Genomic DNA, 27221 nt, shown 5'->3' on the forward strand with positions numbered 1-27221 from the left:
ACCCATGCCCATAGTGAGTAGGCTTCCAGCCCAGCTCTTGCCACCTCACTGGCTGCCTCTGACTTTTATGTGCATGGGATGATCTCCCCTGTTCTTGCCTGCTACCTGGGGATGTTTTTTATTGATCAGCCCATGCACCTGCTCCTGGCCTTTGCTTTTACTGGCCTTTGATTGCATAGGGCAGATGAAGTGTTTAGAGGCAGCTGCTGTTTCTGTCATTAGCGCCCAGGCTTCCTAGGAGAATGCTGCTGGCTTTGTGACAGGCTGAAATCTGAATCAGAGGGAGTGTTTTGCTTTAGCATGTACAGAAGGAATGGGAGAGCAAAGTAAGGAGGAGGGGAAGATGTCATTGAGTTTGTTATTCATTTAATTATGCTAGGAGAGCACAGGCAGTCTGAAATGATGGTGTGCAAATTGCAGATGTGCATGTTGCAACACACTGGTATTGTTGCAGATGTGCAGTGAGTGAGTAAGAAAATAATGTAGAGCAGAGGGCCATGTACACTGTCTTGCTAGGATACATTAGTTCCCTGTGAGCAGTTCTGTGCTCTGGGGTTGCTGCCGATACTTTCCAGTTTAAAGCAGTTTTCAGTATCTGCATTGTGCTGCTGTTGCAGGTGCTGTAGTAGGAGGGTGCCCAGGAGATCTGTGTAGTCTTTTCAACCCTGGCATATGGTCCTTTCTGTCTTCTCTACTGTACTTCCCAGTGCTTCCCTGGAGAAGGAAAAGCTGTTATCCTCATCCCACAACTGAGGAGCTAGCATGCAGAGAGAATGGCTTGTCTAATGCTTCTGTGTCTCGTCGTTGCGCTGTCTCTTGGGATTTGATTCAGCGTTATGTTTGTGAGACTGTTCTTCCTTTTGTCCAGCTGTGGCTGCTGAAAGTACTCTGATTTCTTTTTAAGGATTATGACAAACATCTCCATGCTAAGCGTTTTATTGAAGCTTCCCAGTTTACCTGTGCTTTCCTTTGATGGATTTCAGATAGTTTCCAGCAGTGGAGAGGATAGTGGGTCAGAAGCACTCTTCCACAGCTCATTTTTCTTAAAATGAAACCTCAGGCTCTGTATTGCTATCGTGATTCCAGTTTGAAAGAAAACTCTTAGGACTTCATGTTGTACTGTTGACACCAACAGGATCAAAGATGGTTCTTTCCAGACCAATTAACTTGCAGAACAGCTCTGGTAATATAATTCAAGAGGCTTTTCTGAGAAGATGTCACTTAATATACAGGGGTAGATGAGCCAGAGCTAGAAGAATTAATGCCCCACTTATTTCCCATGACCCTGTATAAGCCTTGGACTGAAATAGAAAGAGATGAGGAGAAACAGTCAGTCCTAGTTTTGCCCAATGGCTAGGCAACAGGATTTGCATGTATGTTAATCTACCCAAACTCATCTTCTGCTTTAGAAACAAAAAAAAAATTGCTTCGGGTCAGCCTGAAGTCATTATGCTGGCCAGTTTATACAGATTATCTTTTAATTTGATGGCTACTAGATTTGAAAGTGGTTTTGTGTTTCATCTGAGACTTGTCAAAATAGAAAGCAACCTAGGATTTGGGGGATTGGGATACAGTGGCATTACCCACTGGGGTTACTGGAGATGGTGTGTTTAAATACTGCATGCACATCTATGCTCTGTGGATGGCTTGACAGACTGTAGGCTTTAGGAAAGAACTAGTCTAGCAAAGAAGGGGAGAGAGCATCTGTCAGTAAATAGGTGGATAAAGATGCTCTGTGCTGCTTTTAAGAAGCACCAATCATCTTTATAACTTTGACAGGTGGCACAGGGGCAGGGAGGGGAGGAAGAGATTCAGTGAATCGTGTGGGTGGTGGAGAAATTAATCCTAATGAAATGGAAGAGCAAATCCACAGTGAGCAGAAAGCTTTGGATTTCTGCCTTGCTGGATATGGATAAATGCAAGAGAATCCCTTTTGCATGCAAGAGCTAATTGGGCAATTACCATGTAATCTCAAAACCATTGCTTAAACTGTATCCCAACTATCAGAGAGCGAGAGACTCTCTTCCAGCAGTTCTCTGAATCTTCAGATAGGAGTTTGAAATAGGTCTCCACTGTATCTTTCTCTCTCTTCTGGGAAATAAAATTTTGTTCCTTTTTAAAATTACTGTTATAATATGAGAACTCACTTTCAAGAGGTTTGCTTTTCTTTCTTTTTTTTTTTTTTTTTTTTCTTTTTTTTTTTTATGTTTTCATTATTCTTTACGCAGAAGAGAACACACGAACACATGAATGGCCAAACTGGCTCGGGACAAGGGTTCATCTAGTCCAAGACTGTTGTTCTTCCCATTGCTGGAGACAGAGCAGAACAAGCATATAACATGTCTGGCTAACTCAGAGTTTATGACCCATGGCTCTTTCTTCCTTTTGGTTCTCTTGAGCAGATGCATAAACCCTCCTTTACTAGGAAGTAGGCAGGTCTGCTCTCTATTGTGAAAAGCCCCCCTACCAACTACCCTGCACTGAAATGTCTGCCACTGGCTTCTTTTGATGGATCTTGTAGCTGACAGTGACTCGTCAGTTTCTATCTCTGTTTTTCATGCCACCTGCAGAATCCTATTCTATTCCTTTGTCTCTTGACTAGCTATATGAAGAATGTCATAACATTTTTTTTAGAAATGGCAGTTAGCCATGTCAGTAAGATCACTGCTTTCTTGATATTCACTGACTTTTCCAAAGAATATCGCAAAGTGGATTTCATGGAACTCCCCTTACAGAAATTATGTCGACCCTTACTCAAACAATCATTTGTATTGATCTGTTAATTATATCCTTTATTATAGCTTCTGTTAGTTCATCTGGACTAGATGTCCAGTTCACAGATGTGTTGTTCACTGGTTCTCAACCTGTCTTCAGTTTAAAGATTGGTACTACAGTTGCTGTCTTCTAGTGTTTGATTCCAAAGACGCTTTACACAAGAGAGGGTGCCCACGATAATTACTAGTGTCCTTGTTTTACTCTTCTGTCTTCATAGTTCCTCTGAAACCTTTGCATGTGCATTGTTCCGTCCCTGGAATTCTTCAGGGCTGATTTTTGTCTGTTCATATTGTATACTCATCTGTGTCAACCTTAAACAAAGCCTCTTCTGGTTTCCTCACTCTTCCTACTCTTTCTGCAAAAAATACAAGTGGGAGGTTCAGGCAGGGGGATATCACCAGTTTTATTTTAGTGGAAACAAGAAAGCTCTGATGCAAAGATTTTATTTAGTTTCTTTGCAATAAGCATGTCAGTTTTAAGCTCCCTGTTTTACAGCTTTGCTATTGCTTGGCCCTACAGGCTTTTCTGATGTGTCGAAGGAAGGATTGATGGAATAGCTAAATGTTACTGGAGAGGCTATCCTTACCTTCTTCAGGTCTGTCTAAAAGCTGTAAGTGACAATGTCTTTATTTGCTGTTAAAAAACCCCCATACTGAGGCAATTTGAGTGAGGCAATTTGGATCAGTAAAAGAGCTCTGCATATTTAGAAGTTTTCTAACCCCCTAATGTATGGGTTCATGTTATCTAAATATTTTGTGTGGCTGGACTTGAGCTGAAACTTCAGCGTTATGATGGTGAATGATTCTATGCTCCAAAGAACTTGTCTGAAGTCTCCTCTGAGCAATGGTATTAAAGATCAATACTGAATTAAAACTTTAAAACTCAGTACTGATTCCTGTTTACTTCAGACATCTTCCCAATGCTTGCTTATGATGTGAAGCATGTTGTTTTCCATCTCACCTTTCTGTTGAATGTAGTTGGTATTCTTTTTCTCTGAGGGAGAATTTCTTCTTTAGAATTGGCACCAACACAGTGATTCAGCATTGAACTGGTCTTGCTCTTGTCCGTTATCTTTGACCATCTCATCTGACAAATGTAGAATCTGTGCCTTGCTAACACTGAGTTGGAAAGGAAAGCCAAGAAGATACCTGCAAACACAACTGCTCAAACCCCACTGGCATTAGTGTTGGAGTGAGATAACAACCATGGCTACAAGACATTTAGAAATACAGATGACTGCACTTTTTTTTTTTTTTTTTTTTTTGCTAAGAGACAAAGATGCATTGGTGGCCTGTATTTATACCTCTAGCACTGTTTTCATGCTTGGTTACTTGGAAGTTACTGCTGTTGAAGGATAGAAAACCAAGCTGTGTACTTATTCTTATGGCTCACAGTGTACAAGTATACCTTTGAGGATATAGCAAGCTGGGAGAAAGTTGAGAAAAGTGCTTTGTGTGTATTTTCATTGCTGAAAGATGCTGGCCTCTGAGCAGGCTAACCATTGACACAGCATAAGCACTTCTAGAGATTCAGCAGCACTCCTTTGCAAGTGACTACACTGTGGAGGAGGTATGGTTAGGAGAAAATTGTTTCCTTAAGGAGGCTTGCCACGGACAATTATATAGTGCTGCACCTTTGGTGCAATACTGAATGTGATTCTAGGTTTTATTACTAAAATGTATGTGAGAGGAGGTTAACTGTCAGTCTAGCTGTGGCTGACTTTGAACTCTGGGCATGTTTTCTTACTGTTAGCTGCTGTTCTCTAATCCTTCACTTTTCTGGTGCAATTCTATGTGTGTTTGTACACGTGAACAAATACATACCATTTCTTGTGCAAGTTTTAACTATATTCTTCACTTGGATGAGTCAACACTCTCCTGCTGACTGCTGGTATCTGCCTTCGCCTGCTGTTAATAAATTATTTGACAGTAACTATGAGACCCAGCTATGAACTGGATTTTCACTGTATTTCATGAAGACACTGTAGAAAGTGGAACAAGAAAGTTCTTGCTCCAAAGAGATCACAAGCTACTTTTTAACTAGATTTGATAGGATGCATGCAACGGGGATTGGTTTATTAGCTTGAGTAGGCTTAACTGTTTGAAAGAAGAAAACTTCCACAGATTCAAACATTCCTTTGGCTGTAGTGTCCAGTCAGTTACACCTTTGTTCCCTCTCTGAAGTTTTATATGGATTACTTTTTTAAAATTGTTTGGATCTTTTTCACTGGCAGAGAAGCTGAGGAATATTCTGAAGTGTGAAGGGAAAAAACAGTAAAAGGAATTATATAAATGATACCAAGCTTACATTTCATAGCGCAAAAAAAGGTTTACCATAAGATGAAATACAGTATCTGGGTTGCTGATCTTATTTGTTTGACAAATGTGTTTACCTCTTACATGCATTTATCTAACTCGGGAGAAGGCAAATAAATGGAGTGGGAACTGAATGGTCTCAAATCTATCCACTCGTCACTTCAGTGACTTTCATTCCTTCAGTGTCCAGATATTTCCTTCTCATATAGGATTGAAAATCTTCATTTTTCTTTTGGTCTACAAGATAACTAACTTACAGATTTAGTGAAAGAAATGAGATCCACATCTCCTTCATCTTTTGTGAGGGTTACGTCCGTATCTCAGTGGAGTCCAGTTGCGTGGAGTTCTGCTTGTGTTCTCCTGCCTTACTGTCTGAACATTGCATAGAGCCAGTGGATTGCTTTAGAAAGACTGGTAATTTCTCAGGTCTCTGCCTGTCAGGGCAGCATTTTTGAGCATTCACAGAACTTGTCTATTGAGTTTAGTGACCTATTATTGCATGGGTTTTTATTTTTAGTACTAATCAAAATGGGAGTGTTCTGCTTCACTCCTAGAAATGAGTTAGTTTGCTTTTGAGAGCTATGGATCCTTGTCAGCTGAGACAGAGTAAGGCCTTGGTTTTTCTGTCATAGGTATCTGAGCAGCTAGACGGTTCTCGAAAGAAGTAAATCATAGGGAGAGTTTAATCTGAGAGCAGATGTCTTTGATACAAGAAGATGTTGTGAGCTAGATGAGGCATTTACAGTGTTTACCCTGTTCTGTGTTGGCCTGGCCACAGTTCAGATTAGCTGTCTACTCTGCATGCAGGAAAATTTTTTGGCAGACCTCTGAGGAATCTGACAGATGGTACCATTTGCCTGCTGTGGTACAGATATTCAATCATTTCCCTTTTAACTAAAATAAATAGAAGCCAAAATGCCATTGTAGTATCTAATGGACTTTGATAGAGAAATAAAACTGGGAGAGTGAGGTGGGATATTACTGGTGAAATTTATTACATAAGGTAAACTATTCTCCTTGATCTTCCTGATCTGTTTCCTTATCCTGCCTTTCCCCATCAATCCTTGATCTCACTATTTGTGTTTCAGATGTACAGGTATTATGAGATGCATGTCCATGGAAAAACCAGCCTGCTGAATTGTCGTTGCATGGTCGTTTCAGGTTTTCTTCTAGGCATATGCACAGTGGACTAGCATAGAAGTTATGTTTTAGCACTAGTCTAAAGTTTTTACCATACCCAGTAGATGGAATTACTTAAAGCAGCCTGAGTGATATTTCAACACTGGTCTCACAAATGCTGTGGTTTTTGGAGGGAGGAGTGAAGACAGGTTTAGTGTTTTCCATAGAAGCTGCACTTGTGGGATGGTTGTGCCTGTCCCTGTGGTGGGGGTGTGACTCTTGTGAGAAACAATCACAGAGGCTGTCCCACTGGAGAGCCATGCAGATGGCCATGTTTCAACCTGAAATTACATGATTTTCACCCAAAACAGTGTCTTCATAGTAATAAATGCTGAATATTTGTTGCTAAGCTCTGGAACTATCTGCCATTCCCATCTTTTGATAATGGATCACCATTAAATGGCATTAGAGCCACACATCCAGTGCTGCTTATTAAATAAAGACAGTGGGAATCCTTGAAGAAAAATAAATCCCCTGTAGCCCTCAAGCAAACCAGAGTACAGCATATTGCATGAGAGTCATTAAGAAACTCCCACAGCTTTTTAATTTTTTCCCAACCATCATGTCATGCTGCATGTATTAATCACTCTCTTGCATCTTCATATGGGGGATAAAGTATCCTCAAAGCTGTTCGTCAGCATCCAAAGCTGAGTGCCACCATTTAGAAATGATTACTCAGACTTCCTACAGTATTAGTGGCTAGTGTTGTTTTCAGTCATTCTAAATAGTGCTAAAATTACCCAGTGTGGAAGCCATTTGGTCGTGAGCTATAGAGGAGTCACTATCTGCACTTCTGTGCTTGCTGTTTTGCTTTCAGTTTTGTGCTTTGTAGTAGACAGGTAGTACTCCAGAAACCAGTGTGACATTAGACTAGGTTACACGGCAACCCATTTTTTTAGACAGTGACCTTCATAAGGAAATGTTCTTTGCTCTGCTCTTGTATAGTCCTCTTCAAAGCAGCTGGAACTGGCCTTTTGGGGAAGGTGTATTTGAATTCCCATGGCACAGCGACGTTTCATCACTGCTATGGCTGAGTTCCTTGGCTTCCGCTTTGTCCCTTAAATTTTAATATAGAAGCATCACTGCATTGCACTTCTTCAGTAATTGTGATGCAGACAGAGACTTTATGATTATGGCACAAATGTACCCATATCCTTTCTCTCGTAGGAAAAGACAATGCAGAGAGATGAGGCACAGTTTAGAACTGGCACTGTATTTGAAGAGTTTTATCCAAGACAGGACAAAGCAGCATAGGAAAAAAGGACAAGGCTTGCTGAGGAAGGCTGTGTTTCCCTGTATTTTCCTAAGCTAAGCTGGTTAGAAACACTGCCAGCTAGGCATGGCCCCTGGAACCTCTCCAGGAAAAATCTCAGCTTGCACAGTTAAAGGGTTTCCCCCATGCATGCTGGAGAACAGATTCCCTTCTTAGAAGCTTAGAGATAAATATTGATTTTTGCAATAGCAAATTAATGTTAATGGCACTCGGCCAATTTCTATCATGGGCGTAGTGAGATATTTTGAAAGTGTTCCACCAAAGCCAGCAGGGAGTATGGCTTCCTTGGGTGCAAGCAGCCCACACCCCTGTCTTCTGACAGCTGCTGCTGACTCACGGGCACAATTGCTGCTGGCAAGTGGGTGAGAAGGTCAGAATGAGAATTTACAGGTCTGTATGGCATGTAAACACTGAACTTGATTTATGGCCTTACACAGCACTTGTCTGGGCAGGAGATCTAGAGAATGTATTGTTGGTTTTGTTTTTTGTTTTGTTTTGTTTGTTTTTAATGGTTACTTTATTGCCCAAGGGGATCCATGTTCACCAGCAGTAGGTGTAACTCCTGGCTGTAAGGTGCTGCTGTTGCCATTAGGAACTCCAAGGTGAAGTCTATGTCCACGGACTTACAGCAGAATATGAATCTCATGTCCTTTTTTGACATTCTACCTATGGGATTGTCCATACAGTCTTTCGGTGTTTTGTGTATGGATGTATGAACACACTTTGGTCTCCTATTTGAAGCTAAGATAGTTTTCTTTTGGATAATAATTTTCTTTACTTTAAAGTTGATGTACCTTTTCTTATTAATGCCTTACTGCTGAAGAAGTCAGCATTTGTCTAACAAATCCTAGCCTGCCAGCCAGCAGATTCCTTTGAAGTTGTCCGCTGCCTCCTTTGAGATTCTGCAAAACAGGTAGAAAGTAGTATGCTGTTCTGTTTTTTATGAAAGGAATGGAACAAAAGGTCTGCTTATTTCACTGCCTGAGGTGTTCCTGGCTCTTTGGTGACATTATGAAGAGGCTTCTTGTCCCTTTGTGATGGCTGTAATTTACAAGGACCTTGTTACCTCAACCTTCTCTGAGTAGTTATCCATATAAGAGCTTAGCAGAAGTCAGAAGTTGCTTTAACTTTCTTAGTGTAAAGAGAGCAGATGTCACTGCTTTTTGTATCTAGGAGATGCATGTTGTCCTTGGTGAAATTATTAATGGAGTAAGCTATAATGCAGAAATGATGGTAGTCTTGTAATAAGCAAGGCTGTTGATATGAAATGAAGATTAAGTATATTTGGATGATTTGGCTGTCTAGGTAAGTGTCAGAATAACTGAAAGAATCATCGTTTGTGCAGAAGGGCTCCAAGAGGCTCTGATGGCTGTACCCATGAACTGGATCCTGCTGAACAGTAGTTCATTCTTGAATTACTAATGGATGGAGAGTGTATAAGAAAAGAAGATTCAAGAAAATCTGCCCTACTTGGTCAGACATGGGCAGTTGGCGTTCCAACACAAGTGTATGTGTTCTGGCTAGGCAGAAGCAGCCTTAGGGAGAACAAGACAGAGCAGAAGAATCAGTGTTATATGAATACTTAGCCACTAAAGGAGAGAAATTCAGGTACCTGAGTAGGGTGAGAGCCTCTGGCAGAGAATCCTTAACTGCCTGTTTATATGGTGGCATGGATCTCTTTCTCTCCTGATGGGCCTGTTTACGTGCACATACATCACATTGGTGGAGAAGCTATAGTTAATGATTATGGTGTTCATCTTGGATGTGACAGGCTGAAGTTCAAATTCCTGCTACAAATCTGCCAGAGCAGAGAGAATCACTGTGCATTTGAGCACCTCAGAGCCAAGCTGCAGATGTCTGACAATTAGCTGCTCTATGGAGAGCTCAGGGTGCGTGTTCCCTATGGCCTGGTTTTCCCAACAAAGGCAAATATTTGGTTCTAAGCAAACTTGATACATAGACTGGAAACCACATTTTCAAAGGATACACTAAATGTCACTTTTCCTTCTGTACTACTGCCTGTCAAGACAGGACTAGCTTCTGGACAGAGCTGGTGAAGAACCACAGAGTTGGGCAGCCTCTTGAATGTGCCAGCTCTTGAGGAAAGCTGTTGAATGGAAAGGTGAAGCACAGAGCCCTGAGGCCATGCTGTTGGCTCTAGTTTGGCCATGACTTGCCTAATAATTCTACAGTCTGCACTCACACTTCAGAGGCCCTGTGGTAAGCTGGACTGTAGGTTATTAATCTCCCTGTGGTTTTGCATGAGTCAGCTAATATGGTCTTTGGGAAACCTGCTTCCTGACATGCCCAATGGACTGCGCTGAGGGCTTCCAATGCACATGGGTACACAGGATCCAAAATATACTCAGCTGAGAATGTTAATAGCTTCCTAGATACTACCAGTGTAAAATGTTTCAGGCCATTCAATACTTCGCCATGCACAGGTACACTAACGCTTTCTTGATATAGTTTTCGGTCATATAAATCTTTCCTTGTGCTTTCTTACTGCCAGAAAACTCAAGAATAGTTAGCTTAAGTCTCGCTTCATTTTAAACTGTGTACGATACTCCTACTTGAATTCTCTTGTACCATTCTTCAAAAGTCTTCTTGCATAATTCATGTCAAATGTTTGCAAATTTCTCATCTGTAGTCATTGTCTTGCCAAGCTATTAACTCTTTTGTATTAATTCTCTTAAGTCAGTCTGTGATCACTTAGCTGTTCTTTCTGAAAACTTCTCAATTTGTCATTGTGAATGCATCTCAGGGAAAGGTACTGGCACTTAGCTGAGTTCATAGCATACACAAGTTCTCCGGGTGTATTTCTTGCCTTTTTCCCCCTTCTAACCTCACTTTCTTTTGTCCAAGTGGAAAATGACTAATATGTGTGAGTCATACAGCAACTAATTCAGTCCTGCAACATGAGAATAATTCTACTGCATGTGAACAAATACTTTGTACAACTTACCTACATCGTCTGACTTTTTCAAGAGAGTTCAATTCCCTTTATGCTGTGAACTTGGTTTGTACGCAGACGGCAAATGAGGTACATCTGTGAAGCAGAGGATTCACTGTGCATAAGAGCTTTATCAGAAAATATGTTCAAAAATATGGCTGCCCTAAGACTGAGAATGAACCTAATTCCAACTGTATAGACTGCATCACTTGAAGCAGTGACTTTACTGACACTCAGTGGTATACTGCAAGAGGGGCAGAGTTTTAAGGCTAACCCAGGAGTTAAAACACTTCAGTATAATCCTACAAATGGACACATCTTTTTCCTTCTAGCTTCATATTCTTGAGATTGATTGTACAGGGATGTTCTCAGAACTAAGGAGATGGAGCATGTGAAGTGGTGTGCAATAGTAGGGAAAGCCTTTCTGCAAGGGTTATTGAGTTTACCCATCTCTAGCAACAACCTTTCAGTGCTTCCATCAGATGTTTGCAAACCCACCCTGGCCTCCTTCAGGCGTACTCAAAACTGAGGTTAAGGGAAGCAGGTAGAGGTTGGGAAAAGGGCATATTGCTTCTCATATGGCACAAATAATTTACTACAAACATCGTGTTATGAACACAGATGCCCAAACTGAGCTATTGATGTCATGACTGCTGTGACAAACCCTTGATCTTGTGAGTTGACTCCTGCTAGCTTCTGTGTGAACCTGCAAGTAGCAGAAGACGCAGAGATGTTCATTCTGCAGGGACAGAAAACAGTTGCTTGATCTAGCCAGCTAGCTGCTCTCTCCCTCCACTGGAAAGGCAGGTCCCCGATCAAGTTCCAAAACACTGGTTGGATGAATGTTCAGTATGCCCAGCAGGAGTTGGCTGCAATGAATGCAGCTTTTGCCAAATTGGCCAGAGCAGCAGGTTACAATTGTGTGCAACTTGAGGGAAAGGTTACCCAGGGGTGAGCTTTCTCCCTGGTATGGCTGCAGGAAAGAAGCTCTGTTCAGGATGATGCATGCCATCAGTGCAATAGGTTGGAAAGTGGAGTGGCAATGGAGAAAGTCAATGATTGTAAGAGTCGTCAAGTGATGTTAGTATGCTGAGCCAGGACTATGCCTGCCCTTTTGTAGGATGAAGTGGTAAGTGAAAACACTGTAGCTAATTTTTTTTTCATAATTTTAAGTGTATAACGTTCAGAATATACCCAGAAGTTAACAGCTGAAATGCATGTTATTTCCTTTCTGCTGCATGATTAATGTTATTCAGTCCTGCTGTTCTTCCAGTAAAATCACATTATGTCACAACATTGAAGCATAAGTAGATTTCCAACTCTCCCTCAGCAGCAACATCAGTTTTTAATCCACATGTGGAGTTCAGAAGCCACAGAAATAAGCCCTTTATGTTTCATGATTGCTAAGATTTTAGCACTGGTTCATCCATTGGGCAATTCAGAAATGTATCATGATGTCTGAAAAACCACAGCAAGCTTCAAAGAAATTCCTCCTGAAGAAACAGCTAAAGAATGTATTTAAACTAGCTTGAGAGGAAAAGAATCCTGAGCAGAGCCTGGCTGAAAAATATAAGAGCTGCTTATGACAGTTGGCTCTCACAGTCCTGTAGGTGTCTAGCCTGTCTTACCTCCCCAGAGTGCAGGTGTTTCTCTGCTGGCAAAAGGCCACTCTGACGTGTTGTGTTGCTTTGTCCCTTCTCTTAGCTTAGCATTTTATGGGGTTGTAGGAGGAATACATTTAGCATCATAAACTGTAAATTCAGGCTGTAATTGTCTGGAAGATTCCCTGTTTACTAAGATGTATTACCAAGAAGAGTGAGAAACTGCCCTCAACAGAAGCTGAGAAGGGCCAGGCTAGGAAGTTTAAACCCCTCTCAACCAAAATGCACTGAAGCGGTCAGCTGCACAAAGAGGTGCCTTGCGTCTTTCTTTCTGCGGTGTGATCCTGCTCCTGAGTTCTTCTAAAAAGTCTTAATGTCCAAATCTGAAGTGGAGTCTTCTCATGTATGGCCTTCCATCTAAGTGCCACATCAAGCTCTCCGATTGCACTGAGGCTGCAGCCTTCTCTGCACTCGGTTGCTCTCCTGTAGGAAACCCTGGAGTTTCCCAGGCTTTGATCAGTTCTGCCGCTGGTTGTTCACAAAGGTGCCAGTGACTGCTCTCTATGAATTGTTTTTCTTGAGACTTGCCTTCTGTTACCTATCACAACTGGAGACTGATCTGCGGGTTTGATTTGTAAGAGAACTGCTTACTGCAGTATTGTGTTTCTTTAACATTGTCTGGCATTTAAGTGAAGTTAGCATACCTGAGTAAAACAGAGGCTTTTGGCTAATAGGATTTAGAGCGATCTGATAGCTGATGCAGCACGAGACTTGCAGACTGATCCCTTTTGCCAGCAACAAAGAGAGCACGGCATAGAAGGTGATCTTCCAACTGAGAAGAGTCATATTCTGTGAGTTCTACAGGGTGAGCACCTATCCAGACAGCTTTTCCCAGGTATAAACTACCAAAGACAGGCCTCTGCCATCACTCTTCTCAATATCCTGTTAAGCTTCTTTTTCAGTTGCTGTTCTGCATGCATGCATTTAAATCCTTTTATGCTTAATCTGTATTCACAGTGTATTAGGGAAATAGCATTTTAGATTTGGTTAATATAAAAACCTTGACCCTCCGGGGAAGTGAGTGTAAAAGAGACACAGGTCACACTGAAATGAGCTTGGGTCTCATCCAATTGCCAAAGAAAACTTACAACAGCCATGCTATATAATTGTCATTCCACATGATGATGATGATGATGAGGATGATTTTTTATTACTAGAGCTCTGGGCCAGAAGGAATGAACAGCAGAAGGACGTGGACATATTAGCAGAGCTGTGTGCATGCTTGGGGCTGTGGGACGCAAGTGAATACTGCCATAATATGACTAAAATGCCTTGACAAAGATTACAGGAAGCCTGCTGTTCTTCATGTCTATAGTTGAGATAATGCTTCCTTCACTGCTGCAACCATTATTCAGAGAATATTCTGTGAGCTGTTTTAGGCTCTTTCCTTCCACCTCTGCAGGCCCAACATTCTAGATTTTGGTTTGGTTTGGTTTGTACAAAAATTCACAGGGGGAAGCTGAAACTCTTTTGAAGTTGCTGAGCATTTGTATCTGGCCTTAGAGGGCTCAGATTTCACTCATGGATTTCCTGAAATGGTGTTCTCTAGTTTCCTCTGTAGCTTTGTTGTTTGTGCTCTCATCTCTCAGATCTGGATCAATACATGTCAGAAAATAGTGCCAAGGTACCACTTTATTGCTCTCTGGCAGGTCTCCTGCATCAATCAGATGTTCTGTTTAATACTGGCTTTTGGCTTGAGCTTAAACAGCACAGATAAATTTTTCTGGTGTTTGATATATGACTGACCAGTACATTTATGACCATTCACACTTCGTTGCATGTTTTCCTGAAGTTGCCTAGATAAGGTAATGGCAGGGCCAAGCACTACAATACCAGGAAAAGTCTGCATGGTGTATCTAATAAATGCAGAGGAAAGAAGAAATGCTTCTTGTTGGTCAGACTCCTTTCATGGAGCATACCAATAGCAGCTAGAGCCCTGGATGTCCTGCAGTGGGATCTGACAAGCCGAGGCTCTCTACTGCGGTGAGCCAGCTGCCCTGTCCTATGGACAGTTTTGTCTCTAGTCTCAAGGGAGCTAGTTAGGTTGGACTGCTTGGTACAGGAATGCTGGGAAGAATCTGATGATTCCACAGAAAATAATGGTCTGAAATAGGGCAGATAAAGAAAAAACTAGTGATAGAAACTTTGATGTTATAGTATGGCATCAACCGAAGATTGAATTGAAATATAGATGGATCTCTCTTTCTGGAAACCTATGTTTTCAGTAGCAGTTCTTAAAAACTCATGCTCTGGAAAGTCAAAGGGTGGCATTGTCTGCAAGTGCTGCACTATCTGCTTCTTTGTATCAAGCTAACAGAGGCATAATGAAGCTCTTTAGTTTCTTATCTACAAATATGAGATATGGTTTCCCGTCCCAATAAGACTTTCACTTCTATTTCCGAGGAGTAAAGATGAATAAAATAGATAACATAACAACTGACTCAGAGCATCTCCCGAATCTAAGCTATCTCACCAGACGTTTAGAACACTGAAGCAAACTAACCATGAAATCAGGGATGGCTTGAATTAAAACTGGAAAATTCCAAATTCTACATCATCAGGGACCTGCATGAAAAGATCTTAACTAATACACTGCAGAATGCAAATGGGAAGAGGTTCCTCTCTGGTTTGAATTTGATTCCTGGGCTGTCTCCTGCTTTTCTGAAGCAGCTGCAGTCTGTTTTGCCTTCACCCTTGCCTCTCTTCCCTTCTGAGCTGTTCTTTGTCTTGGTTTGTGATGGAAACAAGACAGAATGGTCCAAGTCCTTCTGTATAGGCTTTACAGCATGATTTTGCAGGCAGCATGCAATGCAGATATGAATCACAAGTCCCTCTAAGATCCTGCTGAATTCAATCCCCCAGCTCTTTCATCTGGCTCAGAACAGGCTGCAGATTTTTTTAATTTTTTTTTAATCTAAGCAATAGCCAATTTACTCAAGAGATGAGTATTTGCTGACTGTTGCTGCTATTCATATGCTCAGAACTGCAAAGCCTTTGGAAAACGAGGCTGGCTCGTGCTTATGTCTACAAACTGGATTTCAAATCTGGCTTGGATTCTTTTTTCCAGCTCTGCAAGTGACTGACATGTTCACTTCAGAGTAGTTTCCTCCTGAGACAAGCCGTGGGCTGTGCCCCAGTGCCAGGCAGTGGTTGCTGCATGTTCAGTCGTACACTGAAGGCACATTCTGCAGTACCCTGGAGATAGGGGTGAGCTGAGGACAGCAGCAATGATTCAGAGCTGCTTTGCATTTTGGTCTTGATAATAGTTGACTGCAAATAAAAATCTTCAGTATTATCTAAGATGCAAATCAGATCACACTTCAATAACACCCCTGTGTTATTAAGGTTATTTGAAAGAAAACACTAAAAAGTGTTTTTGCTTGGTTGAAATTTAAGTATGGCTGAGGTTGTCACAGGTCTGTCCATAATTGTTCAATAAAAGGTTTCATACTAAAGAACACATCATTTAAATACAGAAAAGTCTGTGTTATGGCTGTAATCCTTCAGCACCTGGCATAGCAGAGAAATACTTCTGTTTCTCTCCCTTCCCCTCTGGTGGAGCCTCCTCACTAGCTGTCCTGCTGTCTGCAGCCTGTCTCAGCTCCCTTGGTTGGGCAGGGGTTGTTCTGGGGCTATGGCCATGCTGGGAACAAGAATGGTGCAGGCAGGTGGAGGACGGGATGGGCTTGTGTCATGACAGTGCTCTGCTTATATGAGGCGGTTGTATTTAGTGCATTATTTTTCTTCTTTGTTTGCTTATTTGTTTGGATGCAACATGGACTTTAACAAGGAAGAAGGGAAAACTGTATTTGAAAGTGGATTTCAATTTAAATTCTTTGAAATACAGAAGCCAGTTGCAGCATGGCCTCTGCGGATAGCCTGACTAGCTAATATGCAAGAACATTTCTGATTTGAAAAGATCTTATTAGTTACTCCTGTAAGCAAAGCAGCTGGTGTGACCCTGGTGTGTTGCACTTGTATTATTGCTGTGAGCCAATAGCTCAGCCTAGGGGAGAAGGTAACCTACTTACCCTCTGGAAGCAGCTACTGTGGGACTGCAGAAATTAGTATTTCTGTGACTCTTACTGATGCTATCTGAGAGCCTGAGGTATTAACCCACGGGACTGGGAGATGAAAGAACTGAACTGAGGGCATGCCCTCGCTGCCCATGTGAGATGGTCTTGGGCTCCTTAGCAGATGTGGCTGATATCATATGGATTCTTCCCATATGCATCTCCTTCCACCATAGGAGCAGGGGTATCCCTCCTGCAGTGGGCAGGGAGACAGAGGTCTGTGGAGAAGGGCAGCAGAAAACAAGGGGGCATCCATCCCCAAACACCGGTGCGCTGCTCAAGAAGAGGACGTGCTGCTCATGTCTCAACTCAGCTGGTGGATATTGAGGGCTGCTTGGTCTAGCTCTGGTTTAGTGCTCTGGTGTGTCCAGACCAGAGAGTTTGCATAATTCAGTGATGAGTTAAATAGAGGTTTGTATAACCAAGATGTTATAATGTATAACCAAGATGTTATAATTGCAATATAATCAAGAGAGTAAAGCAAAGCAGACAACGATCACAAAAGAGAATAAATGGAAGAGCTTACCCTTGGGTTGAGCTCACCAGAAGATACCAAAAGAGGGGATCTCCAGAAGAGATCCTTCCCCTCTGGTAGCCAGCTCTTAAATAGGTCCAGGAGGGGTGGAGCCTGGCTCCACCCCTTCCGGCAGCACAGGTGAATTGCCTTCACCTGTGCTCCTCTGGCTGACTCAAGGCTCACCTCAGGTGATTAATCAGAGGTTCAGGCCGTGACTCAGCAGTTCCCATACAAGGTTCTACAAAAATTGAAGAGAGCAGTGGGAAGGGGTCTAGGTTGGGTCAGGTATCCTGCACTAATAAATGATCTATGATACCAAAACTCAAAGAACAAGAAGTATTACAGGGCTTGCTGGAAGGAAAGGAAGCTGCTGTACTGCCAGAAGCAAGAATGCTGGGGAGCACAGTGTAAGGTATCAATACTGACCAACCCCACATCAAGTCAGGCTGGGGGCAGCACTTTTCACATCAAAGCTACTGTGTTTTTCCAGAGTAGCAATGGTCATGCAGAAAGCATTTCCAGGTGATTTACAGAGTTACTGCATTCAAGGCAGTCATCAAAAATACATAAAGAAAGCAGAGTGCGGGAGGTAGATGGAGTGTGCCAAACCTCTGGCTGCCTGAGAGCAGAGGGTTCTGTTCATTATGTGGAACTCCATGTCACCAGGCACCAGAGATGCTGCAGATCATTGTGGCTTCTCCAGAAGCTGTTACCTGACCCATAAGAGAATTTTCACTTAATGAACCTATCTCATCATCATACAGAGAGACAAGTGAATGCCGCTCTCTTCCCTTGCAGTGCTTGATTATAATAGGAATTGCATTGCTGAGATTTACTAGAGATGCGTTTTCACTGCATGCTAACTGTAAGTGAACTGTAAATACACCAGGCGCTGGCAATTTCCACTCATTGCCTGAAAATATCATTTCTGCAGCAGCACAGCTCCGCAGCTAACCTAATAAATACTTGTGCTGAGCAGGGCTCATTATCTCCAGTGCAGCACTGCCCTGGCATAGCTGCACAGCTCCCCACTCCAAACAAGCCCCAGCTAAGCTAATTCTGGATGTCTGCACTGTCCTTCACGGTGTGGTGGAAACAGGCCCTGAGCAGTGCTGGCAGAGGAGTGGTGCATGCGTGCTGTGGTGCTCCTCTGCTCTATACTTAATGAGGAAGAGCTGGACTCCAAAGCAGCAGTTGCTTAACAGCTCCTCTTGAAAATTTGTCTCGGAGTTGGGTAATGCTGTGGTTGCCTCACTCCTGATTTTGGAGCAGCCAGACTTTAGTCTCTTCTGAAACACTGCTTGATAACGTGATGTGCCTCTGATCAAAATGTTGACTGGTATGTTCAGAACTCCTTTTTTCCTAAAAAGCAATTACTGATGATGTAGGTAACTACTAAATGGTGCTCCTCTGACACACAAGAGAAATGGATTTGTCTCCAAAATCTGGTTGCCCAAATAAACCTGCCTAAAACTTGCAGAAGATGTTGGGAAGTGAAGTAAAATAGTGTGCAGAAAATATCTGAGAGTGCTTTAACTCAAGCTCTTCAAGATCTGGAAGATAAAGAGAAGTGAATCTGAAAAAATAGAGAAAGATATTTAAATGAGGAGAAAGATGAACGACCATGTCTTGTCAGAGCCAGGTTTATGAAGGTTCAGGTCTGTTTGTATCTTAATATAGGAAAATGCCTTATATGGCAAGGATTAGATGAGCCTGTTTTGGAGAAGTAATCCCAGTCAGCTGTGCTGACAAGGTGCCCACTGCTGTCACTCTATAAAGAGTCACAATTTGTCTCAGAAAAATTACAAAAATATTTCTTGTCCTAAAGAGAAGTTGCCTTGAGAAAAGGAGATGGAGGGATGCGTTAGGGCAAGGCTGCATGTTTCTTTCCTGCTAATAATTCCAAATGTGACTTTTTTTTCTTACTGTAGTACTGGATAAATGAATACACCTCCACCTTGGGCATTGGTGTCTTCCATTCTGGCATTGAGATCTACGGCAGAGGTATGAAGTATTTCCTTTTCATTATCTTCAGTACATGGGGAAAAAAAAACAGCGTGGCTGGTCTGATCTGGAAAAAAATCCAAAATTTATAGTTTTTGGCAAGAATGTTTTGAGCAGTGAAAAACTCGACCAGTTCTGTTTTAATTTGTTGGGTAGTCCAGCTAGAACTTCTGCAGTTCTGCCATGAACCAAGTAGCCCTTCTGATCTTTAGTGTGTAATTGCAGACTCTATAGCTTGTGCAGGCATGTAGCAGAATAGCAGGAAGGACCAGCAGTGTAGGAAAGTCTGGGGTGGGGGAAGAGAGATGGATCAGTAGCTGTATTGAAACCTATATAAGGAAAGTTTGTGCTAATTCTGTGTCAGAGTAAACCAGCTTTGTGTTAGTTTTTATCAGCGTCTATGGTCTGTAAGTTTTGAAATAACCAAGTGGTTTGAAGCTGAGTAGAGCATCCAAGGGATGTGGTCAAAGTGTCTGTGAGAAGAGATGCAGCAAAGTGAAGCTAAAGGACAGGACAGCATCACGGACTTTCCGTTTCCCCCTTCAAACAGCGTTAAATGGGACTGACTGAAATTATCTTACTCATGGTATTTTTAGCTAGTGCCATGTAGCAGATAAAATGCCAGGGGTGCTGTGCTCTATCTCAAGCACAGTAGCTTTCATAGGCCATGTGAGATGGCCCATATAACATGGAGGGGCCTCCAGGCTTAACCCACATGCTAAGGCAGCAGAATGTAATTAGCTTGGGTTTTTTTTCCAGCAAAGAATTCCTCATAGCTGCCTGCAAATCCCTCTGGAAGAAGAGGACAGATTTCTTTCTACTCTAGGAAAGGCTTCTCCCAGCTCAGTATCACTGCTGACAGCCTCTCATAGTATTTCCAGATGCCTCTGCCACTCAACTTTGTACTGACAGGAAGCCATGTGGACAGGCACAAAGAGGTGGACCCAGCAAGCTTTTCTGGCACTGAGAAGTAGATTAGCAGTGCTAGGTACTAATTAGCAGTGCAACCAGCAGTATTAGCACTGATGGAACCTGCTCTGGATCTGAGGCTTTGAGGGTATCCTCAGGCTGCTAGGTAACTGGGCAGAGAAAATGTCTTTCAGAGGCTGGCTGAAGCTGATTTTGGCAATGGCCCAGCCCCTGGTGCTGATGCTGAGCTTTAAAGACAGCTGCCATCCTGACACAGAGTTCATTCGATTACTCACACTCTGTCTGTTTTCTTTCCTTGTCAGAGTTTGCCTATGGAGGGCATCCCTACCCTTTCAGTGGGATTTTCGAGATCACACCTGGCAGTGCGGTAGAGCTTGGCGAGACCTTTAAATTCAAGTAAGGGCCCTTTTCTACATTTTCTTTCCCTGCTAGTAGCTGTCTCTGTAGGGAGAGCAGGGAGTCCTTTCCCCCCTTCTCTCTCATTAGCACTCTCACTGCCTCCTTTACACAAACCTTGTTCAAATGGAGCTCTGCAGGGGTTCTTGATGGCTGATAAAACTTACACTAAATGAGGAGTGGTGCTGAAGTGTGTTTAGAAGGGTTTAAAAGTATAGTTATAAATCAGTGTAGTTCTCTCTTCCCATTTTCTTTGCTTTCCGTGCTCCTGGTTTTACCTATCAGCAATAATGGAAATAACTGTGTGATACAGAGCCAGTGCATGGGGAAATAAAAAGCTACTCTTTTTATGAGCATCACCTTGTTATGGATATTGCAGAAGTCATCTCTTGTGTTTATACTTAGGCTGTCACAAAAGACAGGCCAGCTTACTAGAGGAGTCTGAGAGGATACTTCATTAAGGGGTTGTTCAAGGTGCTCGGGCTTTGGGGCTGTGGTTCAAGGAACTGCCCTCAGAAGATGGGACTTGACTTTCACAGGCTATGGGTTTACACTGGTGGTGCTGCAGACTTTAGAAGAACAAGCACTATTGAGTGAATACTGAGAGAAGCAGTATGTTCCCACATAAAGCTCTGTCTGCTCCTTTGTGGCCCATACCATGGAAAACGTCTCTATGACGGGAAAACTGTCTCCACTGTCCTACTGTGATTTTCTGCTGAGCAGCTATGGATATAGGGGGAAACAAGCAGATGTCCCTGAGATGTCCCTGGTGGTGAGCAGAAGGCTCTGGGGACTGCTTCTGTGCTGTAATCTGCTTTACGGATAAACTTGAGGATATTAGCATGCCATTTTTTTAAGTGAGAATCTGTCTGATAGCCCCAGATATGCATGTTGATGACTTACACCTGGCCTTCTTGCAATTGCCTTATCATTTCCTTTTTCCTGGTGACATATCACTCTCTTCATTCAAGCTTTCCATGTTTCCTGTTGTGCTTTGTTTTTACTAGAGAATCCATCGCACTAGGCACCACAGACTTCACAGAAGAGGATGTGGATAAAATTATGGAAGAGCTGGGCAAAGAATACAAAGGCAATGCATACCACCTGATGCACAAGAACTGTAATCATTTCTCTGCTGCTTTGGCTGAGGTGGGCACAGCTGTTTTCTTTCTCTCTCTTTTTTGTTTTTTGCTGTTTCAGATCTGTAGTAGTGCTTACAGAAGGGGAAACAGAACCAGACCATCCTGCCAAGTCAGAGCCAAGAGTCAAATCTCTTGTCTCAGCCCTTAATGTTTTTGACAGCCTGTTGATGTTCAAAAAGAAAGGTTAGGAGGTAGAGATGCAGCAGGTTTATTACTGGTTTGGTTTAAACTTCCTGTAAGACTTGGACGTCCTGCATCCAAGCTCATTGAATAGGCTGCAGAGCAGAAATTGCAAAGACAAACCTGGCCAGCACTCAAACTTCTGTCATTTTAATAGCAAGAGCATAAACAACCCTCCGTGATCTGAAAATGAATAAAAATGGCTTAAGTGTTCTGCTAACAAAATATTGCAGTATTCAAGAAGTGAGTGTTCTATTTTTTTATTAGCGTGCACTATTTTTAATTTTTTTTTTTTTTTTTTTTTTTTTAAGTATTGACTTTTTTCTCATACTTCTTTGATGATTATACATTTCCACTTTGCCAAAAATACTGAATTGTAGGAGAGCTGTTATTTCTGCTCAGAGAGAACTGAAGCATGGAAAAGTGCAAATTTATCCTGAATTTCTGTTAATTTGGGATATTCCATTTTTCAATTGACCAAGATCCTACAATTCTGAGGGAAAGTTGCATTTCCTCCATTCCCCGCTGAGATGTTCAAAGTTGATGTTTCATTAAGGCATGTGTCTTCAGCACTTGCATAAATCTGAATTTCGGATCTTGACCTGTGCCAGAAAAGAAATAAGAAACAGAAAGTGCAATTGACCTTCTATCTAAAACCAAGACCATGTTTCTGTGTTTTCTGCAGGAATTGTATGGCAAATACAAGGATAGAAACTTTTTTTACTGAGTTCAACTACTTTAACTGCAAAACTTTCACTTCATTTTCTGGTGTCCCCATCCTCAGTCACTGCAAATCTTTCACCTTTCCTCATTATACAGAGCAAGAGTCCAATAGTTTCTTTTGCTACAAGTGACCATTTCCAAACAAGGCCCACCATGGATCCTAAGTGAGATGAGTCTGTAAAAGAAAAAAAGCCACCACCATCAACAACAAAACATGCATGATGGTTTTTTTGTTTTGTTTTGAAGAAAACCTCTAATGAATCTGAGAACCAGCAATTAATTTGTGAGGGACTCACATACACTCTTAGGAAAACTAATTCTTAATTGATTTCACCTTTGCTAACTATTGGAAGGGAAAATGACATGAGCCCATTCAGTAAATGCTGTCATGTTAAAATAAGCAAGGAGAAAATGTGTCAGTACAGAATGAGTTTCAAGCAGTAGAGTGTCTGAACTACTGTTTTGGAATCAAATCATTAAATTACCACAGAAAGCTTACAGATTATTAAAACAAAATGCAAACTTAAATATTTTGAAGGAAACCTAACAGAAAGCTGTATGATTATTAGTGAAAGCTAAAGAAAGCTTTACTTGGAGCAGTGAAATAAGGCCATTGCTTATTATATACTTTGACATGTAAAAGCTCTGTCTCATGTCCAAGCCATAAGCTCAAAGCCCTTTTGCCTTGATTCTGCTGGAACACATCAGCAAACTTTTTACTGCCCTTTCCTTACCCAACCTTTGAAATGTAAGTCAAACAAGACAGAGGTTAATAGGAAACTAATAGTATATTTTAAGTTTAAGATTTGTAGTAAAGGTGAAGTAAACCTTCAGTGAACACCTTATCAGGAATGGAATGTAGGGTTAGGTTGTCCTACATTCACTTTCTTAACAGATTAAGCAGACCCATATGCATGGACTTGTTGCTGCCCCTTAACACACCCGGATAATAAAATAAAAGCCTAAATAGCTAGTTCTGACATTTCTGCTCTCATCCTCTTCATTACTCATATGGGTAAATCAAGGTGGGAAATCCATCTAAAATATTAACAGCATGATCTAACCACCACAGAACTCAAAAGGTCAATTTAATAAATCCTTCAGAGCCAAGCAGGATTATTTTGCTGCTCTTCACATAAGATTGTGCTCATTACCCTTGTCTAAACTATTAAAAATGCAAAAATAGAGGAGGTACACTTCAGGTCGAGGAGTAGGAGGCCCTGGATGGTCTCTAGCATCAAGATAAAGAAAAAGGGGCCTAAAAATCTTAAATAGCCAGTGTTAAGACAATAAGAAGTCAAAGCCATTCAATGTGTCTCAGTCAGCAAAACTAGAACTACATGTGACTACCTTATGACCGATGTCTCCATCCTTTTTTGTAAGTGCACTAATTTGACAATTACTCTGTTTTAGAGCTAGAGGTGTGAGAGAAGTAGCATAGCTTAGTTCGGGACAGTTCTGACCACATGGTTGAAGACTGCTTGAAATCTGATGAGGCAGAACCTCTCGAACTAAAAGCAAGTTTCTATTCTCATTTCTCAACATCTGAATGCTAGCTTTACTTTGCAGCCTTAGTGCTTTCTTTTGTTTTTGTAGTACCCATTAAAAAAAACCCAACCAGCTACATGTAGAGTTCCAAGGCAGAACCTTCAGCTGGTAAAGGTGAGCAGAATGCATTAACTGCGTGACACGTGGCTCTCAAGACTACGGAAATACGTCATCACAAAATGTAGAAAAGAGAACTGAGATCTGTGCTCTAAACCAATGCTGAGACTAGTCTTGGTTTTTATATTGTCCTTTCATGCTCTCCTTCTGTGCAGGAGTAATAGTAATACTAATTAGCATTTATTTATGCACAGTTACATTAAGCGGCAGTTAAAAGCAGAAAATGGGAACAAGTATTCAGAGAATTAAAAGAAAGGATGTTAGAAGCTTTGTTTGGCAAAATAAATGTGCCTGGGGCATAAGCAGTGTGGTGAGTTCAGAAGATTGTTCTGAGCCTCCTGCCTAATGCCAGGCAAGTCACATCCTTGCTTTGTGCATGAGTATCCTATCTTGTATGCTGGATTACTTCCTTCCTTTGAAAAGAACTTTGAAATCTTTTGATGAAAGCTGCCTTATCTGCCATGGTGAATTAGCTGGCTTGTGGCTTGTACTGCTCTGTATCAGCAAGCAAAGTGGGAGCTGGGACTTGATAGCTGTGTGGTGATCATAGAGTTAGAGAATTGCTCAGGTTGGAAAAGATCATAAAGATAATTGAGTCCAATCACGACCTCACTGTGCTACCCTACGTCTAGCAACCCTCTGCTAAATCATGTCCCTGAGCACTACATCCAAATGGTTTTTAAACACATCCAGGGATGGTGTCTCAACCACCTCCCTGAGCAGCCTATTCCAGTGCTTAACAACCCTTTTTGTAAAGAAGTGGTTTTTGATATTTAACCTAAACCTGATGTGTGAGTTAATGAGTTCACACAGATATATCCGGCAGGCCTTAGGACTCGGCTGTATGGCTATGTACTTGATGGCCATGTTTGGTCTTCCTGATGTCCTCACTTGGCTGTGGACTTGCTAATTAGTATCCATACAGACCTTGCCCTGGTGGCTGGTCTGCAGACTGGGAGGATCCCATCTGGTTACCTGCACTGAAGGAGCTGCAGCCGAAGCCTTGATTCTGCTGAGAAGATGGATGGGAAGGCATAATGCTGCATTTTCTGGCAGCTTTCATGGAGAGTGAATAACTGAACATGTATGACCAGGGTTCTTCTCCTGTGGATTTTTTGAGAAACACTTAATCATTTGGGAATTGTAGGGTACTTGAGAAGTAAAGAACTGCCTGATAGATGTAAATCTCTGCCTATTAAGTGCTGCAGACTGTCTTCAGTTCTGAATGAAGTTCTGCTGTAATGCAGTGCAGAACTTCTTAGTGAGCAGCAGGCAGTCATGTAGGAGAAACTAGAAGCACTTCCTGAGCGCATGCCCCACTTCAATTTCAGGCACCTGACACACCATCACTGGATACCATTTTGTGGCTTTCCTTCATCCTCACAATATGTCAGTGAGGGAAGGTGAGGGAGCTCGATCTAATTAGTGAAAGTCTAGTTAGTGTTGTCTCAGCCACTCTGACTGCTATATGGTCTTGTGGTACCTGTTTTTATAAAACCACTTAAGCAAATTAGTTGTGGGTTACAGTAAAGAGGTTCATCAAACTGGGATTAGGAATTTGTGTACAAGGAACTGGTTCATTTCAAGCTGCTTGTGTTGGCAGTGACCAAAATCAAATAGTATCAGCATCATGCTATCTGAGAAACTCATCAGGAGGACGGGCAATCCTGGGGGGCTTATGCCTGCAATTTCTTCAAAAGAAAATCAGTTGTACCACCAGTATCAGAGCCCAAGATTCCTGCATTGTTCTGAGCTTCCGTGCCTTGCTGTCTGTTGGTATTGCAGGTACTTCAGGGAGGGGATGCTGCAGGCACGCAGCAAAGATTTTAGCATGCTGATAGTGTTGTGTATGTGGATTAAGTCAGGACGACTTCAATATTGGGTAAAGTCCTTCTGTTTGATCATCTGCTGGTAAGTCACTGTGTTTCTGACAATCCCAACTGTACATGCAAATGGCCCTCCAAGGAACAGCAAAATATTTATATTCTTTATGAGTTGCCCTGCCTGACGAAAGAGGTTATTAAAACTCTCACAGATGGAAAAAAAAAAAAAAAAAAAAAATTGACTACTAAATATTAGAAAAACCCTTTAAAATAAAAAAGACAAAAATGATTAGATCTTTCCATAACACAATTTATTGAATTTCCTGGTTTTCAGAACAAGGACATGATATAGCAAAAGGATAGAAGTTGTAAATTGCTGTAAAGCAAACATAAAGGAAGAAGAAGGCCTGTCAGCCTGACCTCAGTACCGGGGAAGGTTATGGAGCAAATCATCTTGGATGAGATTGCACAGCATGTACGCAGTGTCCAGGGGATCAGGCCCAGCCAGCACGGGTTCGTGAAAGGCAGGTCGTGCTTGACCAACCTCATCTCTTTCTACGACTGGGTGACTAGTCTGGTAGATGAGGGAAGGGCTGTTGATGTAGTCTTCCTAAACTTCAGCAAAGCCTTTGACACGGTTCCTCACAGGCTTCTTCTGGGGAAACTGGCTGCCTGTGGTCTGAACAGATATGCACTTCTTTGGGTAAGGAACTGGCTACAAGGCCGTGCCCAGAGGGTCGTGGTGAATGGAGTGAGGTCCAGCTGGCGACCCATTTCAAGTGGTGTCCCGCAGGGGTTGGTACTGGGGCCCATCTTGTTTAATATCTTTATTGATGACCTAGATGAGGGCATTGAGTGCACCCTCAGCAAGTTTGCAGATGACACCAAGCTGGGAGGTGGTGTGGATCTGCCTGAGGTTCATGTTATGCAGATCCAGAAGTTGTATCAGAGGAGGTTTAGGTTGGACATAAGGAAGAACTTCTTCTCTCAGAGAGCGGTCAGGCACTGGAATGGCTGCCCAGGGAGGTGGTGGAGTCGCCGTCCCTGGCAGTGTTCAAGAGGCGTCTGGATGACGTGCTGCGTGATGTGATTTAGTGCTTGTGGTGGCAATGGTGATGAGGGGACGGTTGGACTGGATGGTCTTATGGGTCATTTCCAACCTTGTGATTCTATGATTCTATGATTCTAAGAATACATCTGTCCTTTCAGCAAAAACCCAGTTAAAGTAATTGCTGGCTGTAAGCTCCACTGCAAGAATCCACAAGTCTGAGGTCCTAGCCATACCACTGCTGTGCAGAAGCACTTGTCATTGCATCTTGGGGAAACAAGGAAGTACACTATGAACAGTGTGCTTGGGGTGCTGAGAAAGAGGTGCAATTATGCCATCACCAAGCCTATTCTTTGAGTATATATAAGGGTAGATGCACGCAGATGTAGGGAACTGTGAAACTGCTGTCAGAGAGCTCTTTTCAGTGCAAGAACATGGTTTGTGATTACTCTGCAACTCTTCAGTACAATTTAGACTTGTGGAAGGCAAATGCATAGGTGGCACAGCTTATACCTCCAGACACATGTAGAAAGGTTGACTGCCAGTAGACAAACTGGGGGCAGG

The 27221-nt window shown here is 42.2% G+C and overlaps 1 protein-coding gene across 1 annotated transcript in view; it reads left to right on the forward strand.

Moving 5' to 3' along the window:
* LOC122157594 (deubiquitinase DESI2-like) overlaps window positions 1-27221 on the forward strand; it is a 54918-nt gene that overhangs the window by 14663 nt on the left and 13034 nt on the right. Inside the window, exons 2-4 of the mRNA XM_042813436.1 lie at window positions 18678-18750; window positions 19983-20076; window positions 21084-21225. Of these exons, the coding sequence (XP_042669370.1) occupies window positions 18678-18750; window positions 19983-20076; window positions 21084-21225 (309 nt within the window). The remainder of the gene's footprint in view (window positions 1-18677; window positions 18751-19982; window positions 20077-21083; window positions 21226-27221) is intronic.

The sequence above is a fragment of the Centrocercus urophasianus genome, unplaced genomic scaffold, assembly GCF_019232065.1.
Source record: "Centrocercus urophasianus isolate 14NV4802_14NV808 unplaced genomic scaffold, USGS_Curo_1.0 seq_14, whole genome shotgun sequence".
NCBI classification, from domain to species: domain Eukaryota; kingdom Metazoa; phylum Chordata; class Aves; order Galliformes; family Phasianidae; genus Centrocercus; species Centrocercus urophasianus.